This window comes from Carcharodon carcharias, chromosome 11 (genome assembly GCF_017639515.1).
Source record: "Carcharodon carcharias isolate sCarCar2 chromosome 11, sCarCar2.pri, whole genome shotgun sequence".
In the NCBI taxonomy this organism is placed as follows: domain Eukaryota; kingdom Metazoa; phylum Chordata; class Chondrichthyes; order Lamniformes; family Lamnidae; genus Carcharodon; species Carcharodon carcharias.
The window spans coordinates 93,616,713-93,634,515 of NC_054477.1; the positions used below are offsets into that span (position 1 = coordinate 93,616,713).

Below are 17,803 nucleotides of genomic sequence, written 5' to 3' on the forward strand. Positions count from 1 at the left end.
CTTAACTGAACAGCAGTGGGTCTTCCCTGGGATCAAGCACTCTGGGCTGGATATTCTGCCCACTAAGAGCTGCCAGCCTATCAGAGGCCAGCAGTTCTATCGAATGGCAGCACCACCAGAGAGGCAGTGGCTGCTGCTGGTACGACACCCACCCAAGGCCTAGGATTATCGCTGGAATCCAGGCCACAGGTGAGCAACAGTAGAAGGGCGGCCACAGGGTAGGGGTTACAAGGGGGAGGTGAGGGACATTGGCAGCAAGGGCAGGAGAATAGCTTTCAGCAGGCCATCTCCATCCCAGTGCGTGGTCCCTCGATTAGGCACTGAGTGCCTTTGAGCGAGGGCCCTCCATAGGAATCTGCAAGCAACCCTGCGCGGGTTTGCTTGTCATGTTGGCAGTGGGATGACGCACTTAAGTGGGTATTAATTGGCAAGGAAGAACATCCCACGGGCCTTCCCACCTTGGACTTAATCAGATGGAGGCAGGAAAATGACAGGGTTCCTCCCACCTGATTAAATGGCCCTCACCACCAAACCCACCATGGGGGAGGTCATTAAAGTTTGCCTATTGTAAAAACTCCACTCCCTGTACCCCTTTTGTTACCTCTTTTACCAGTTTGTTTGGGGTAATTAAAATATCCAATAATTATTATTCTATATCCTTTTCTCATTTGTGGTAATTTTTGTAATGTTTTCATGCAAGATTTATTATGCTAGTATATTTAAGTGTTTTTCCAGTGCACTTTTGGATCTGCCTTTGACAGTGGTATGACAATGTATTTATTTATTAATTGATCTTTTCTTTCCTGACAGACCATGCAAGGACTACTGTGCAAAATCAATTTACATATTCTATAACAAATGGTATGTGTATGTAATGGTATTGTGAGAAGCTTCTTTAAATGTGTATGTGTGTAACTGAATGGAGGCATTTCTACCTCAGAGTCAGATGCGAAGAACTTGAGACCACTCCAGATGACCCTGGTGAGTGGAGATTAAACATTGTCATTAACTATTGGGTTGATACCCAGGGTAGGGTATTCACAACTGGACAGAGTGAACAATGGCTCAGTGCTAGTATTCCTCCTTCTGAATCAGAAGGGTTATGTTTGGGTCCCCTGTCCAGATAGAACCAGTGAGTGGAGAACAGACTTCCAGCTGTGACTGCCAGGTTGATGTCCAGTGAGAGTACTTGATTCCAATGGATGCAGGTGGTCAACCCTATCGTAAAGGGTAAGTAGGTCACTTTAGCCACATTTGAGCTCACATTAGTGAAGGCTCTCTGAAGATAAAGAAACAGTGAAGAAGACAATGCACAATCACCTCAATTATTGCCCTGGTGAGTGGCTCAAGAATCTCATGAGAGATCTGAATTAGGATTTACCCACAAAACCATAGAAACAATGGACAGATGGATATATATCTGCCTTTCTGTCCATCTATCGATTCCTGCAAAACCAGAAGTAATGCTGTTTTACATAAAATGTTAGGTATTGGTTTGGCCATTAATGTAGGTCTTTTAGCTAACGTTGTCTTTTGCAATCTATAGCAACTGAGTTTAAAATAAATTTGAGACAGGGTCAGATAAGGGCACTACAGTTAACTTCAGTACCCCTAACTAGAGCAGATGGGGAAGATGAGCCAGAGTCCTTGTTCCTGATCATTACCCTTTGACCTTCGCTGAAAATATTTCATATGACTAGCAGTTGAAGACAAGCTCAAACTTATCGTGATGCCTGTTACTGTGGATTTGCTTGATATTCACAGTCTAGGCTCAGGGATGAAAAATTGCCACATGCATGCAATATTATAATTTCTCTGAGCATGAGGAATGGTACGATAAACAGATGACATAAAATTCAGTTGCTGTAGTGCTAGCCTCTCGTTTTGGGTAGGTTGCTAGCATGGGCACTGGGAGTGTCTGGCAGATGTATGCTGAGTAAATTGTGATATCAATCAACACAAAATGCTGATTTGGTTCTAGCAGTGTCATTTTCGACGTCAAACCTCTAGTTAACACCTTCACTTAACTTTGCACAGCTGAACAAGTGTTCAGCAATAGGAAGGGACGGGAGCTGACAAAGCCAGCATTTGTTGTCCATACCTAAAGTTAGTTATTTACTGATTTGATATCTGTTAGTTGCTGTTGAGCTAGTAGAAGCGTTTTGAGGTTAGAACTTTTGTGAAATCTATGGGGAGTGATGTGACCCTCTCAAGGGCAATTAGGGATGGGCAATAAATGCTGGCCCAGCCAGCGATGCCCACATTCCATGAATGAGTTTAAAAAAATCATGAGGAAGCCTTTTGGTTCTCATTTAAAGGGTTCAGCTGAGATCACTCGCTGTCAGTCAGATAGTTTCTGTCCCTCTTCATGTGCAGCAAGACAGGAAGACTGAGCAAAAGCCAACGCAGAGGAGGACAAATTGCCCACAGATGGAGGAGGAGAGAAGCCCATATCCACCAAATATTTAAGAGAGCAATTCGCTTACCTGAAACTCAGCAAGGAACAGTGTGTGTGACATTTCTGTTTCACTAAGCACATACTCATTGAAATTTATCACCTATTGCAGGGATACCTTCAAGCACAGAGCAGAGCAATAAGGGCATTGCCAAGGGTATAAAGATGACTGTGACCATGAACCACTCCATGTCGAACTCATTGCAAGCTGTAGCAGGCGAAATCTGCAACATCTCGTAGTTCACCATCCAGCGTTGTTTAAGGGGAATCACTGACACTTGGCAAAGAGAGAGAAGTACATTGCATTCTCACTTTCCACAGAGAGGAAGGTGGAGTGTCCATAGAGCCTTGCCAGGAAAGCAGTCTTCTCCTATGATACATGATGCCAGTGACTGCACTTATGTTGCTTTGCAAGTGCCATAACTAAATTCAGGGGTGTACCACAACTGCAAAGGTTTCCATTCCAGAGCATACACAGCACATCATGCAGTTCATTGCTGGGTATCTTAGCATGATGCCTTTCTTCTTCACCATCCCATTGTACCATCAGCTTTTGAGCACACAATAGACTAGAGGGTGGCTACTGGATGACAAGGGTTATATGCTGATCAGCTGGTTTATGACACCAGTGTGCAGCCCATGCACACATGGGCAACATAAGTATAAGGAGAGCCATGCTGCCATATGAAATGTCCTTGAACCCACATTGGGGTGCTTGAGTGATGCTTCCTCTGCCTGACCCACTCTGAAGGAGCCCTGTAGTACTCTCTGGAGCATATGTCATATTGTTGTTGCCTGCTGCATCCTTCACAACCTCACCATCATGAGGGTGCAGCCCCTGCCGCCAGATGGATAGCGAGCAGCTGAGGAGGAAGAGGAAAAATGAAAGAGGTCAACTCTTCCCTTTTCTGGTCAGGCTGTCCACCATTGGTTCAGCAGCTGTGGTACCAGTGAACCAAATTTCCTATTCAACAATAGTCCCACACCTTATCGATCCTCTATTGGCCAACTGTTTTATCAAATAAACCATCCAGTGCTCCATTTAAAAGTCAATTAATCAACCTAATATTCTCCTAGCCTCCGACATTGTGTGCCTTTGCCTGTCCAAATGCTCCCCCACCCTGCTATCTCATTGGCTTCAACATTGCTGCATTGTTGGTGAAAGGCTGCTGACTTTCATGGGGAGCATCACCTCGAGCAGCTCTGGGGTAGAAAGTCTGACTTTAGATTGTGTCACCTCAGCATGGACAGCAGCAGTTTGGGCTAACCGACAGGCGACAGCAAGGACACTGGTGGAATGGCAGTGGTGAGAGGATGAATGCTGTTACCCTGAGGCACAACAACAGGCTTGTGCTCCACAAAGCCACTGCCACTTCCCCCGGGCGGAGCCTCAACAATCCTGGTAATCTTTTAAGGGGACAGATTGCCAGGACGTAGTTCAGAGAAGGTTCACTAGGCTGATTTCTGGGATGAAAACAAAAAAACTGCAGACGCTGGAAATCCAAAACAAAAACAGAATTACCTGGAAAAACTCAGCAGGTCTGGCAGCATCGGCGGAGAAGAAAAGAGTTGACGTTTCGAGTCCTCATGACCCTTCGACAGAACTTGAGTGAGTCCAAGAAAGAGTTGAAATATAAGCTGGTTTAAGGTGTTTGGCGGGGGGGTGGGGGGGGGGGGGGGGGGGGGGGGTGGTGGGGGGGCAGAGAGAGAGAGAGGAGTGGAGAGGGTTGATGTGGTTGTAGGGACAAACAAGCAGTGATAGAAGCAGATCATCAAAAGATGTCACAAACAACAGAACAAAAGAACACATAGGTGTTAAAGTTGGTGATATTATCTAAACGAATGTGCTAATTAAGAATGGATGGTAGGGCACTCAAGGTATAGCTCTAGTGGGGGTGGGGGGAGCAGAAAAGATTTAAAAATATTTAAAAATAATGGAAATAGGTGGGAAAAGAAAAATCTATATAATTTATTGGAAAAAAACAAAAGGAAGGGGGAAACAGAAAGGGGGTGGGGATGGAGGAGGGAGCTCAAGACCTAAAGTTGTTGAATTCAATATTCAGTCCAGAAGGCTGTAAAGTGCCTAGTCGGAAGATGAGGTGTTGTTCCTCCAGTTTGCGTTGGGCTTTACTGGAACAATGCAGCAAGCCAAGGACAGACATGTGGGCAAGAGAGCAGGGTGGAGTGTTAAAATGGCAAGCGACAGGGAGGTTTGGGTCATTCTTGTGGACAGACCGCAGGTATTCTGCAAAGCGGTCGCCCAGTTTACGTTTGGTCTCTCCAATGTAGAGGAGACCACATTGGGAGCAACGAATGCAGTAGACTAAGTTGGGGGAAATGCAAGTGAAATGCTGCTTCACTTGAAAGGAGTGTTTGGGCCCTTGGATGGTGAGGAGAGAGGAAGTGAAGGGGCAGGTGTTGCATCTTTTGCGTGGGCATGGGGTGGTGCCATAGGAGGGGGTTGAGGAGTAGGGAGTGATGGAGGAGTGGACCAGGGTGTCCCGGAGGGAACGATCCCTACGGAATGCCGACAAGGGGGGTGAAGGGAAGATGTGTTTGGTGGTGGCATCATGCTGGAGTTGGCGGAAATGGCGGAGGATGATCCTTTGAATGCGGAGGCTGGTGGGGTGATAAGTGAGGACAAGGGGGACCCTATCATGTTTCTGGGAGGGAGGAGAAGGCGTGAGGGCGGATGCATGGCAGATGGGCCGGACACGGTTGAGGGCTCTGTCAACGACCGTGGGTGGAAAACCTTGGTTAAGGAAGAAGGAGGACATGTCAGAGGAACTGTCTTTGAAGGTAGCATCTTCGGAACAGATGCAACGGAGGCGAAGGAACTTAGAGAATGGGATGGAGTCCTTACAGGAAGCAGGGTGTGAGGAGCTGTAGTCGAGGTAGCTGTGGGAGTCGGTGGGTTTGTAATGGATATTGGTGGACAGTCTATCACCAGAGATTGAGACAGAGAGGTCAAGGAAGGGAAGGGAAGTGTCAGAGATGGACCACGTGAAAATGATGGAGGAGTGGAGATTGGAAGCAAAATTAATAAATTTTTCCAAGTCCCGACGAGAGCATGAAGCAGCACTGAAGTAATCATCGATGTACTGGAGAAAGAGTTGTGGAAGGGGGCCGGAGTAGGACTGGAACAAGGAATGTTCCACATACCCCATAAAGAGACAGGCATAGCTGGGGCCCATGTGGGTACCTATAGCCACACCTTTTATTTGGAGGAAGTGAAAGGAGTTGAAGGAGAAATTGTTCAGTGTGAGAACAAGTTCAGCCAGACGGAGGAGAGTAGTGGTGGATGGGGATTGTTCGGGACTCTGTTCGAGGAAGAAGCTAAGGGCCCTCAGAACATCCTGGTGGGGGATGGAGGTGTAGAGGGATTGGACGTCCATGGTGAAGAGGAAGCGGTTGGGGCCAGGGAACTGGAAATTGTTGATGTGATGTAAGGTGTCAGAGGAATCACGGATGTAGGTGGGAAGGGACTGGACAAGGGGAGACAGAAGGGAGTCAAGATAACGAGAAATGATTTCTGGGATGAGTGTTTGTCTTACAAGAAAATATTGAGCAGGTGAGGCCTATACTCATTGATGTTTAGCGGAATGAGAGGTAATCTTATTGAAACCTATAAGATTCTGAGGGGTATTGGCAGGATAGATGTTGGGAGGATGTTTCCCCTTGTGGGGAATTTGGAACTGGGGACATAGTTTCAACATGAGGGGTCTTCATTTACAACAGAGATGAGGTTTGGAATTCTCTTCCCCAAATAGGATTGTGAACCCGGGCCGGACATATTCCAGGATACGTTGCCAGAACTAACATTGTCGGAAAGCTGGTGGCATGGCATGAGTGAGTGAATTTCTTCACTGGCCCAATTTCTCATCCACTCCGCCACCTCACCTCACTTCCCTTGGCCACTCTCCCACATTCAGTTTTTTAACATTTATTTTTCCCTTTGGTTTCTCCTTTCTCTTCCCCACAACAACCACCTCGGGGTCTTTTAAACGTTTAATTCTGACATCCAACCCAAGTTGTATTCAATGTCCCAAGATTAGAGGAAAACAAATAAAACAATGCTGATCTGACTGAGTTAATAGTGCATCAAATTTGGCAACTAACTGCCACTGATGTGATGCTAACCTTTATAAAAGTCCTCGCACTGCCCTTTCAATTCAATGATATGAATAATTAAAGCAGTGGTCTTAACAGACAGACAGATCTCAGCCTCCAACAGAACTACTCGAACTAAGATGAAGGGCGGAATTTTCCGTGTCTGGTGGCGTCGGGCGTGTTCAGCAGTGTGAGTGTACAATATGGCGAGAAGGCCAAAAATTGGTTTTACTACGTCATGAAACTAGTTTGCCGTCATCCACTCTGCCCACCAATGATGGGCCGTGTTTCCCACTGTCAGATGTCAGGAACCTCATTGTAATACATCAGCATATCATTATAAGTCCAGCCCACCGGAATCATACCTAGCACAAAGGAAGATGGTTTTGGTTGTTGGAGGTCAGTCATTTCAGCTCCAGGACATCACTGCAGTTCCTCACGGTAGTGTCCTTGGCCCAACTATCTTCAGATCTTCACCAATGACCTTCCTTCCATCATAAGGTCAGAAGTGGAGATGTTCGCAGATGATTGCACAATGTTCAACACCATTCACAACTCCTCAGATAATGAAGCAGTCTATATCCAAATACAACAAGACCTAGACAATATCCAGGCTTGGGCTGACAAGTGGTAAGTGGCAAGTAACATTCGCGCCACACAAGTGTCAGGCAATGACAAGAGAGAATCCAACCATTGCTCCTTGATGTTCAATGTCATTACCAACACTGAATCCCCCACTATCAACATCCTGGGGGGGTTACCATTGACCAGAAACTGAACTGGACTGGCCATATAAACACTGTGGCTACAAGAGCAGGTCAGAGGCTAGGAATCCTGCAATGAGTAACTCACCAACTGACTCCCCAAAGCCTGTCCACTATCTACAAGGCACAAGTCAGGTGTGTGATGGAATAATCTCCACTTCCTGGGATGAGTGAAGCTCCCACAACACTCAAGAAGCTTGACACCATCCTGGACAAAGCAGTCTACTTGATTGGGGCCACAGCCACAAACATTCACTCCCTCCATCACTGACGCACAGAAGCAGCATGTGTACCATCTACAAGATGCACTGCAGGATCTCACCAAGGCTCCTTCCACAGCACCTTCCAAACCCACAACCATTACCATCTAGAAGGACAAGGGCAGCAGATAGATGGGAACACCACCACCTGGAAGTTCCCCTCCAAGTCACTCACCACCCTGACTTGGAAATATATACTGTTCCTTCACTGTCCCTGGGTCAATATCCTGGAATTCCCTCCCTAATAGCACCATGGGGTACCTACACCACATGGACTGCAGCGGTTCAAGAAGGCAGCTCACCACCACCTTCTCAGGGGCAACTAGGGATGGGCAATAAATGGTGGCCCAGCCAGTGATGCCCACATCCTGTAAATGAATTTAAAAAAAAATCATCCCCCATGCTGGATCATCCGAGAATGTTGGTGTGATTGCAAGCCGACGTGTTTCGCAACAGCATATATAAGGCATGCAGTTTGCGGGCTGAACTTTGAGGGGAATTCAGAGGTGAGCATACAGTGACGTTGCACAGAGCTCACCAGGGTCGCCTGTTAGACTTCAAGGTGGAGGTGACTTGGGGGAGACTAGGGCTGCGCTGCAGTCAAGGCAGGTGGTGGGGAGTAGTGCAAGGACTGCACTTCAGTTGAGGTGACTTGTTGGGGGCAAGGCCTGCACTGTGGCTGTGGTAGCGCACAAACTTGCAGCCCAGTGGGCAAAGCTGCTGCCAATCGCTCAGGTGGAGTGGGGCAGAGGTGCGTGGAGTTTCGGGCAGCAATGCAGTGCACTAAACTCTGGCCATCCAATTGGTGGCCAGCACTCTCCAGGATGCGTCAAGGCACCTACAGACTTAACCAAGAGAGGTTCTTAGTACACCCAAACTAACCCACACGTCTCTCTTTCATCCTCCAGCAGGAGTACATCAGCAGCATGGAGCCTGGTGGTCTAGCTATATGCCTCATAGTTTACAGGGAGTGGAGACGAAGGAGAAGAGAGCGATGGAGGCTCCCAGCTGGGAGAGGGAGGAACAGCACCCTCAGGAAGAAGAGGCAGCTGGGGCTCCTGCACACGCTGCTGAAGAGCCACTGTGAGCTGAAGCTGGTTGGCATCTAGCTAGACCCAGGGTATATAGATGGCATCTTTCATTCCCGCAGATGACTAACAACTAGTGTCGCTGAAGACTGCACATGTCTAGGGACCTGGTCGGTCACATCTGCCAGCTACTGCAGCATTTTGCGCCACGGGGACATGGAGGGCATCCACGACCCATGGCCGTGAAAGTAACCGCGACACTAAACTTTTATGCCCGTGGCCTCTTTCAGGGTTCCAGATGTGGCCTCTGTGGGATATCATAAGCCGCCACCCACAAATGCATCCATGAAGTCACAGATGCCATCTTCAAGATGGCACACAACTTTGTGCATTTTGCCCAGGATCAGGAAAGCCAGGAAGCAAGAGTGCTGGGAATTGCCCAGATCTCAGGTTTCCCACAGGTGCAGAGTGCCATTGTTTGCACTCATGTGGTGCTCAGATCCCCATGGCAACAAGCGGTCAACTACATCAACCACAAGGGTGTCCACTTGCTGAATATTCAGCTGACCTGTGACCACCACAAATACATCCTGCAGGTCTGTGCATGGGTTCCAGGGAGCATCCACAAATCCTATAACCTTAGCAGGTTTCAGATCCTTGACATCCTCCAGGGTCCACAGAGGCTGCAGTGTTGGCTCCTCGGGGATGTGGCTGATGACACCCATGCAGCGGCCTCAGACTGCAGCAGGGTGAAGGTATAAAGAGGCTCATGCTGCAACTCGCAACTTGGTGAAATAAACCATCGGGATGCTGAAAATGAAGTTCCATGTGCCTGGACCGGTCTGGTGGAGCCCTGCAATACTGTCCGCAGAAGGTGTCACACATCGTCGTCATCTGTTGCGCCCTTTACAACCTGGCGCTGCAATGGGGAGAGGAGATGGCTGAACAGGAGATGGGAGGGCTTCATGTCTCCTCTTATGAGGAGGATGTCAACGGGGATGAGAGTGAGGAGATGTTCGGAGGCGAGGATGATGGCAATGAGGCCCTCGCACTGGCCAGATGAGGCAGGCGCGCTTGGGAGGCCACATAGCTGCTAGATTTGTGGAGGATGATGATGACATGCAGTGAGGAGACACCATAGACCCTCACATTGCATCTGTGAACATTTGACTCCAGTCTGGCTTATGACAGCGCGAATACCCTCTGTGAGAATGCTCCTGTCATGGAGACATAATGGAGGCCCTAATAGCTACTCAATTGCAGGAGCATGATGATGACATGCAGTGAGGACACTCTATAGATCTTCATTTAGCCACTGTGAATATCTGACTCCAGTCTGGCCAAGGGCAGCTCACTTGCACTCTGTGATCAGGGTCATATCATGGAGATGCAGCCATGAAATTTTAAATGCACCCAATCTTTTATCAGCCTTCAACCCCTAAGCCCTTCAGGAGCACAGCGTCACTGGTCACAGATGCTGAAGAGATGTGGGTCAGCCCCACCTCAAAAGTGCTGAGAGGACACAGAGAGAATAAGAGAACTGTGTGATGCCTGCCCACGACATTCTGGCAACAATGACAAACGCCATCGAAGTGCAGGCATCACTAATATGTCCAGGGAGTGTGTGGCCAAACCATCACTTTGGTCTGAAGGCGGCACAAAGCACAGGGAAGAAGCCCTGGGCTGAGACACCTGTCTTTATCTTGTGCAGGAACCAAGATATCACATCCGAGTGACATGAACACTGCTCATCAGAACAAGGAGCCACAGATAGGGAGACATTCTAGGCAGTTTATTTACCAAGTGAACCTTATGATTAACACCTATGCCCAGGCTGTGCAACTACATCTTCTTAACATTCCTAACCCTGCCGCTACGCCTTGATGCTCCCCAGACATCCACAGCAGAGGTGGAGGCAGCCTGCTGACTGCTTCACCCCATCTGTGATGACCTTGGCGGGCATCCTCTGGAGGGGCGAGACCTGGAGGATCCTGGCCTGCTTTTGGGGTCCTGCTGTGTGGCAGTGGTACCCACTTTGGCCTATGGAGCTGGAGCTGCTGGGGTCACAGGAAGAGGCAATTTGCAAGGGCCAGACACTCCCAAAGTCACCTGGGTAGATGGCCCTGGGGTGTTGATCCGCTGGTCCTCCACTCTATGGGTCCCCAAGGGCCCCTGGCTGACTCCTTTAGGCGAAGGAGAAGCTGGAGTGGGATCAAGCTGCCCCCGCACCCCTCTCACGTACACTCTGTTGGGAGTCAACTATGGTGTCAGTGATGGAGCTCAGCCCACGCAGCTGTGCAAGAGCGGCATCTTGGACCAAGGTCTCTATGGATGCTCCCATACTACCCGGTGCATTGGCATGCTGACACTATTACCTCAGCAAGACGGCGGACAGTCTCCTCCATCATTCCTTGCAATCTGAGGCGTGCAGCGGACATCCCTTCCTGATGTTCCTGAGCTTGCCTTTGCAGCTCCAGCAGCTGAGGTAGGACCGAGTCCAGAGGCTCGTCATCTGACTTAGACTCAGCAAAGTTCTGGTCTTCAGCAGTCCTCCGAGAGCTAGAGACCTGCAAAGCCCTTCCCACTGCCTGATGTGGATCAGACAGTGCAATGTGCTCACCGAATTGTGATCCTGAGGTTATTTTAAAGCTAGGTCCCACTGAGGTGTGTGTCTCCCCGCAGGTGAAGGATGTGGGTGAGTACTGGACTCCTCTATGTAGACATGCTAATGCACTAGACGTTTCATTGTGCGTACCTGTCAGCCTTTTTCTGTATGGTGTCCCATACATGGTGTTGCTCGTCCATAATTGCCATTGAGAAGATGGTGGTGAGCCATGAGGTCCTCAATGCTATACTGCTGTTATTGACCGTGATGGTTAAAGATGCCACTGACTTCTCAGTGTCTGGCTGAAGAGTCTCCCTTCCTCCTGTGGGTAAAATAGCTCCCTCTTCCTGTCCACCTCCTGCACCAGGGCCTTCAGTATTTTATTGGAAAATCTTAGAGCCTGGTGGCCCCCGTGTTGTGCCATTCTTGTGTCTTTCCCAGGTCACCAGACTTAGAATGACTTCCAGCACCTGCTCCAGTCGAAATGCACCTCTCCTGTAAGAGATGCAGGCTGGCTTTAAGTGGTGCAGGTAGCTTGAACTCATTCTAGCTTCACATGATTTTGCTCCCCATCCAGGACATTTGAGTGCTGCCTTTATTGGAAAGAAAGGGTGCGCATTAATAGCGCATCGTGATCCCCATGCCCTTTTTCATGGGATATCCAAATTTGCTTCCAATCTGTTAATGTTACAATGCTGTCATAATGAAGTTCATACTGTAGCTGTACATGAGAGCAGCTGTTACTAATTGGGGAAAGGTTAGGTCATTATTCTTAAGCATATATAAGAATTGGTTTCCACCTATGTGGTGGGGGTGGAATTGGGAGTGGGCGTGGGTGTGTGGGTTTGGGGGCGGGTGTGGGTGTGGGTGGGGATGGGGGGTGCGGGGGAGGTAAAAGTAAAGGGAGCCTGTACTTGTGTTCTTTGGGTTTTTTGAATAACCTAATGTTAAGGAAATAAAAACAGAAAATGCTGGAAAAAAACTCAGCAGGTCTAGCAGCATCTATAGAAGGAGAAGCAGAGTTAACGTTTCAAGTCTGTACAAATCTTCTTCAGAGCTGAAGGGAAGTCGAAATGTGATGGATTTTATACGGTTTATGTGGGGATGGAGCAAAATACAAGGTCAGGGATCGGTGGGAGCTAAGGAGAAATTTACAAAGATGTCATGGACACAGAACAAAGGGAGTATTAAAGACTAAACAAGGTGCTGATAGTGGCATAAAGGCAAGCAAGATAAAGGCAAAATGTGGTAATAGCAGAACAAGGGTCAGTGTTCTGTGAAAGAAAAACATTAAAACAAGTGACAGATGGCCCTGTTGGGGTTGAGGGCAAGGGGTTGGGCGTTGAGAAAAAAAGGATAATAAAAACAAATAAATAAAAATAAAAAAAATAATTGGGTTAAAAAAGGTGTAAAGATGGAGGACAGAGTTCATGGTCTGGAACATTGCCCAACAGTGAAGCCCAACACAAACTGGAGAAACAGCACCTTATCTTCCAATTAGGACATTACAGCCTTCCGGATTTAACATTGAGTTCAACAACTTCAGGTCATGAACTCTGTCCCCCATCTTTACCCCTTATTAAAATTCAATTATTTTTATTTCTTTATTCGTTCGTTCATTTATTTATTTATTTTTATTACCCTTTTTCCCCAACTCCCACCTCACCCCCACCCTCGACAGGGCTATCCGTCACTTGTTTTTATGTTTTGTTTTCACAGAGCACTGACCCTTGTTCTGCTAAAGCACATTCTGCTATCTTTATGCCACTTTCAACATCTCCTTTAATCTTTAACGCTATCATTAACACTCCCTTTGTCCTGCGTCCATGACATCTTTGTCAAATTTCTCCTTAGTTCCCACCTTTCCCTGACCACCTATTTTGCTCCACCTGTTCCACCCCCTCTTAAGCATCACATTTCTACTTCTCTTTAGCTCTGAAGAAGTCATATGGACTCGAACTATTAACTCTGTTTCTGTCTCCTTGGATGCTGCCAGGCCTGCTGAATTTTTCCAGCATTTTCTGCTTTTATTTCCGATTTCCAACATCTGCATATTTTGCTTTTATGTGTGTTAAGTAAAGACTGACTCCAGATTCCTCCTTTACTCAGTGAATGAGAAGCGAACTATAACACAACCCAGTGTCTTCCTTGTGAGAAAAAGGGAATGAAAATTGAAATTGCCTTAAACCTGTATTTAGATCTTATAACTCCCTCCCATTCATGAAACTTAAATAATTTTATGGTTGTGGAGTTCATTAAATTTTATGAGCTGAATAATTTCATGAAGCTCTCAGCTTTCTGAAATGAGCTGATTTGTAAAATATGAAGCTGTGTATATTTAATATATGCATTAAATATTGAGTAAAATCTAGAAGGTGATTGAGGATTGTATAAATGTTTCAGGCTAATTTAATGTTACCGGCTTTAGGAGAATTTTGCAAGGAAAACGTGATTGGCTAGATTTTCTACCAATTGTCATTGGATGGGTGGATCATTTAGCTTGAGATATTTTGTGTAAATTGAAAAGGATCTCAAAAAATTGGATGTTTTACAAAGCAGTAGGACCTGTAATTGAATATTAAACAACATACAAGAAAGAAATGAAGTTTTAAATTACGATAAATGTTCTAAGGCTTTTATACAAAGCCAACTGTTTCTGTGGTTAATGTGATATGAAAAAAACAGTAAAAAAAAAGTCTTTCTATTTCCACAGATGGCACTGAATTAAAGATAGACTTCCTGGGGAACAAGCTCGATAAAAGTGAAATCAAATTAATGCTGGCATTGCTTCTCATTATTGGTGTATTTTTACTGCTGATTTCTTTGGTATTTCTTAGTGTTATTATTTACCTACATGGAAAGAAGTCGTTTAGTCAAGTGAGCCGGTCCTCAATCCCAATGAATAGCATTTGATTTGCTCCAGTTTGCTACTGTTCTTTGATTATATTCAAGAATTTATTTTTAAAATTCTGTTCATTATAAATGAATGTACATTTTTGGAACCTGACTAAGCTTCTGATTTTAGGATTTATTCTGATGAAATCTAATAATTACAACCAGAATTCCAAAATGGGATAAAATCGTAAAGTATAAATATCAACTTCAAGTTAAATTAAATTCTAGAGTTAAAAGCAAATAAATGAGCATTAAGTGACTGTCTTTTCCCTCTTTTCAAAATAGACTGCCATTTGCAGGGTTGATTTTAACACCCAGCATACCCACACCCACCCATCCCACCAGTTGGGAATGGTGCCTGGGATGTGTTAAAATCTGTTAAGTCATCTAACTGGCCTGAAGTTGCTCCTTCAAACTCCTGAAAGAATCCTTGGACCACCCCCGCCCCCCACCAACCGCTTCGATCTTTCCTCTCCCTCACCTAATCAACATCTGGCCTGCAACCCACCCCAGCACATGCCTAGGACTCTTCCATTGGGTTTGCCCCGATTCCTGCTCCTGCCTGCTGCCTCGAGGCCATTCTTGGCATGTTAGAGCAGGAGACTGACGTGCAATGTTAAAACGAGGTATGGCAGTTAAAATTGGCCAATCTATGCTGTTGTTTTAGGTGTGCCAAAAACTTTAGGTCCTCTATGGACCAATACGAACCCATACGACCAAATTCTCCAGTTGGCAAGCGGGGGCAGGGCCCACCCTCTGATGCGTAAAATGATGCATGGTGACGTTGGGTGGGCATCCCGACATCACCGCGCGTCATTTAGATTTTCAGCCGACTCAGTGCGCACCCGCCGAACTGCCAAAGGCCTATTAAGGCCATTTAAAACCTAATTAATTTAATTTAATGAGCTGCCCGTCCAACCTTAAGGTTGCTGGGCAAGCGAAGAGCCCAGACGGTCTTCACATTTTTCATGAAACCTCATCCACGGGCAGGATGAGGTTTCATGAAGTGTTTTAAAATCTAATAAAAGTTTATACGCTTATTCTTTGACATGTTCCAGCTCACGTGATAGCGTCACATGAGGGGACATGTTTTAAAAGTTTTAAAAACCTTTATTCAAAACGTTAGCACTGAAACAAATCTCCCTGAGGCACGGAGGTGCCTCAGGGAGATCTCTGCGCTCTTTCGGATGTATGCACACGAAAGAGCGCAAGGGAACCTCTCAGGGAATCCCTCCCCCCCCCACACCCCACCCGCCCGCACAGGGAGCGTTCATGTAATTGGCCCGCCCACATAAGATGGCGGCGTGTCCCCATTCGGGGGCGCTGATCGGGTACATGCCCATCCCTGCCTGCCACCTCCCCCCCCCCCCCTCCCCGCACAACCCCCCCTGACGGGGAGAAATTTCTGGCCATTGAAAATCAACCCTGTTGATGGAATTCTTTCTTTTCATTTGTTCTTGGGACATAAGGATTGTTGGCAATACCAGCATTTGTTGTCCACCCCTAATTGCCCTTGAGAAGGTGGTGGTGAGCCATCTTCTTGAACTTGGCAGTCCATCTGATGTAGGTACATCCACAGTGCTTTAGGAAGGGAGTTCCTGGATTTTGACCCAGCAATAGTGAAGGAACAGCAATATAGTTCCAAGTCAGGATGGTGTGTGATTTGGGTGGAAACTAGCAGGTGATGGTATTCCCATGCATCTGCTGCCCTTGTCCTTCTAGGTAGTAGAGGCAGCAGGTTTGGAAGGTGCTATTGAAGGACCCTTGGCAAGTTGCTGCAATGCATCTTGTAGCTGGAACACACTGCTGCGTTGGTGCTGGAGGGAGTCTTTGTTTAAGGTGTTGGAAGGGTATCGATCAAGCGGGCTGCTTTGCCCCAGATGATGTTGAGCTTCTTGAGTGTTGTTGGAGCTGCACTCATCCAGCCAAGTGTAGAGTGTTCAACCACTTTTCACTTGTAGCCTGTTGATGGTGGAACGACTTTGCAGAGCTCAGGAGGTGGGTTATTTGGCACAGAATTCCTAGCATCTGACCTCTTGTAGCCACAGTATTTATATGGCCAGTTCAGTTCAGTTTTTGATCAATGGTAACGTCCATTATGTTGATGTTGGCGAACTCGATGACCATTGTTGCACTGAGTGCAACATTTTTCCTTGTCCTCCTATGAATTCCCATAAAACTCAAATGCTTCTTATTATGAACATCTTAGTCTCGCTTTTAAGACTGAGGTGGGAGATGAGTATACCACAGCATGAAGCCTTGACCATTTTAACTCTAGGGTCTTAACTGAATAGTTCAGACCTGTCTCCTGCCCAACATTAGCAAGGTTGATGTCATGGCTGGAGGAAAGAGTAGAAGCAGGATTCATCTGTTTCAGATGAAATTACATTGTTTCATAGTTTGCCATTGTGAGATTTGAACTCTTGATCTTGGGGTTATAAACCCAGTACCATAACCACTTGGATATTTGGCCAAGCAGAAGCAGGATTCATGTGGGCAATCACAGGAACAGTCCTCAACGAGGGAAATCCGGCAGGAAATGGTGATTGTGGCTGGAGGAGTATGTGCGGGGAACTCGTCCTCAGGTTTACTTTAAACGTAAATAAGCACATCATTGGCTTGCTGCTAATTTCACTAGCTTTACAAACAAGTCTGATTTCAAAAGAATATTAAGCCTAAAAATCAGAAGGACCTTACGTAAGATTTTCTTGTAGTTTTGTACAAAATTTAAGAAGAATTGTTTCTTTTAAAAATATATCTTGGGTGTGTGAAAATGGATACCTAATAATTAGTGATTGAAACCAATTGAATTTCTTGTTTAAGTGTATGGTTAGAAAGGGTTTATTAAACAAATAAAATTACACCACTTTACAACATTTTCATATTTTTAATATGCTTTGCACAAGAAGAGTCTGTTATCATCTGAAGGCACAATGAGGCCCTCAGCTTTGCTTTTTCAAGTTAAAGAATGCAATCTTCAGGATATCTGACACACAACTGGTTTAATCATCCATCTCCCGATCTGGCTGGATTGTATCAAGCACAATTGGGTTTGCTATCCTTGGAAACATTCTCCATGACTCCTTTATTGTCCTGGAGAGCAGTCACATCTCTTTCCACCAATACCAACTATCTTCTAAACCCCTTCTGTTCCCCTTCCCCTTCTCTACTAAGCTTAACTTGTTTCCAATTCCTTGCAGCCCTAGTCCGAAATCTGTCATTTTCTCTAAGGGAGCAGGTAGCAGGTATGTGGAATCTGAAGCAAACAGTGATTCATCTTGCTTCTCGGAGTATGAGGCTGGAGTTTCAATGGCATGCTCCAAAACTGATTCCAGCCTGCTCACATGGAAATGATGCACCCACTGACAAGCAGAAATTGAAGAAGGTTGGAAGGGGATCAGGCCATTGCCAGGAATCTACAGAAATGGCCCTGGTAAGGTAGATAATGACTGGGGGGCAGGGGGTAATTGGGAAAGTTCACATTTGGGGTAAGGTGGGGAAACTTGGAAGAAGAGAGGCCCAAGAGCAGGTGCTCCTGGTCCACAAGTAACCTTTAAAAATCATAAACACCTCATACACTGCAATTAGCCTTGCAGTTGTGATTGAGTGAACTGTGGTTATTATGAGCAGCAGGTGAATGTTTGTAAGGAAATGGGGAGCTGCTGTTTGCGGAGAAGAAGCATGTG

General features: G+C 46.4%; 1 protein-coding gene across 3 annotated transcripts in view; it reads left to right on the plus strand.

The window, feature by feature from the left end:
* The window catches only part of LOC121284395 (ferroxidase HEPHL1-like), a 124,870-nt gene extending 109,901 nt beyond the window's left edge, over positions 1-14,969 (plus strand). Inside the window, exons 20-21 of one of the 3 annotated variants that reach the window (XR_005944476.1) lie at positions 811-861; positions 13,936-14,025. Coding sequence is in view for 1 of the 3 variants with exons in the window: in XM_041199833.1 (XP_041055767.1) it covers positions 811-861; positions 13,936-14,135 (251 nt within the window). In the remaining 2 variants the exon portion in view is untranslated. Of the gene's footprint in view, positions 1-810; positions 862-13,935 lie in introns of those variants that run through there. The other 2 variants (XM_041199833.1, XR_005944475.1) reach the window with 2 other exon arrangements.
* Positions 14,970-17,803: the final 2,834 nt, after the last annotated feature.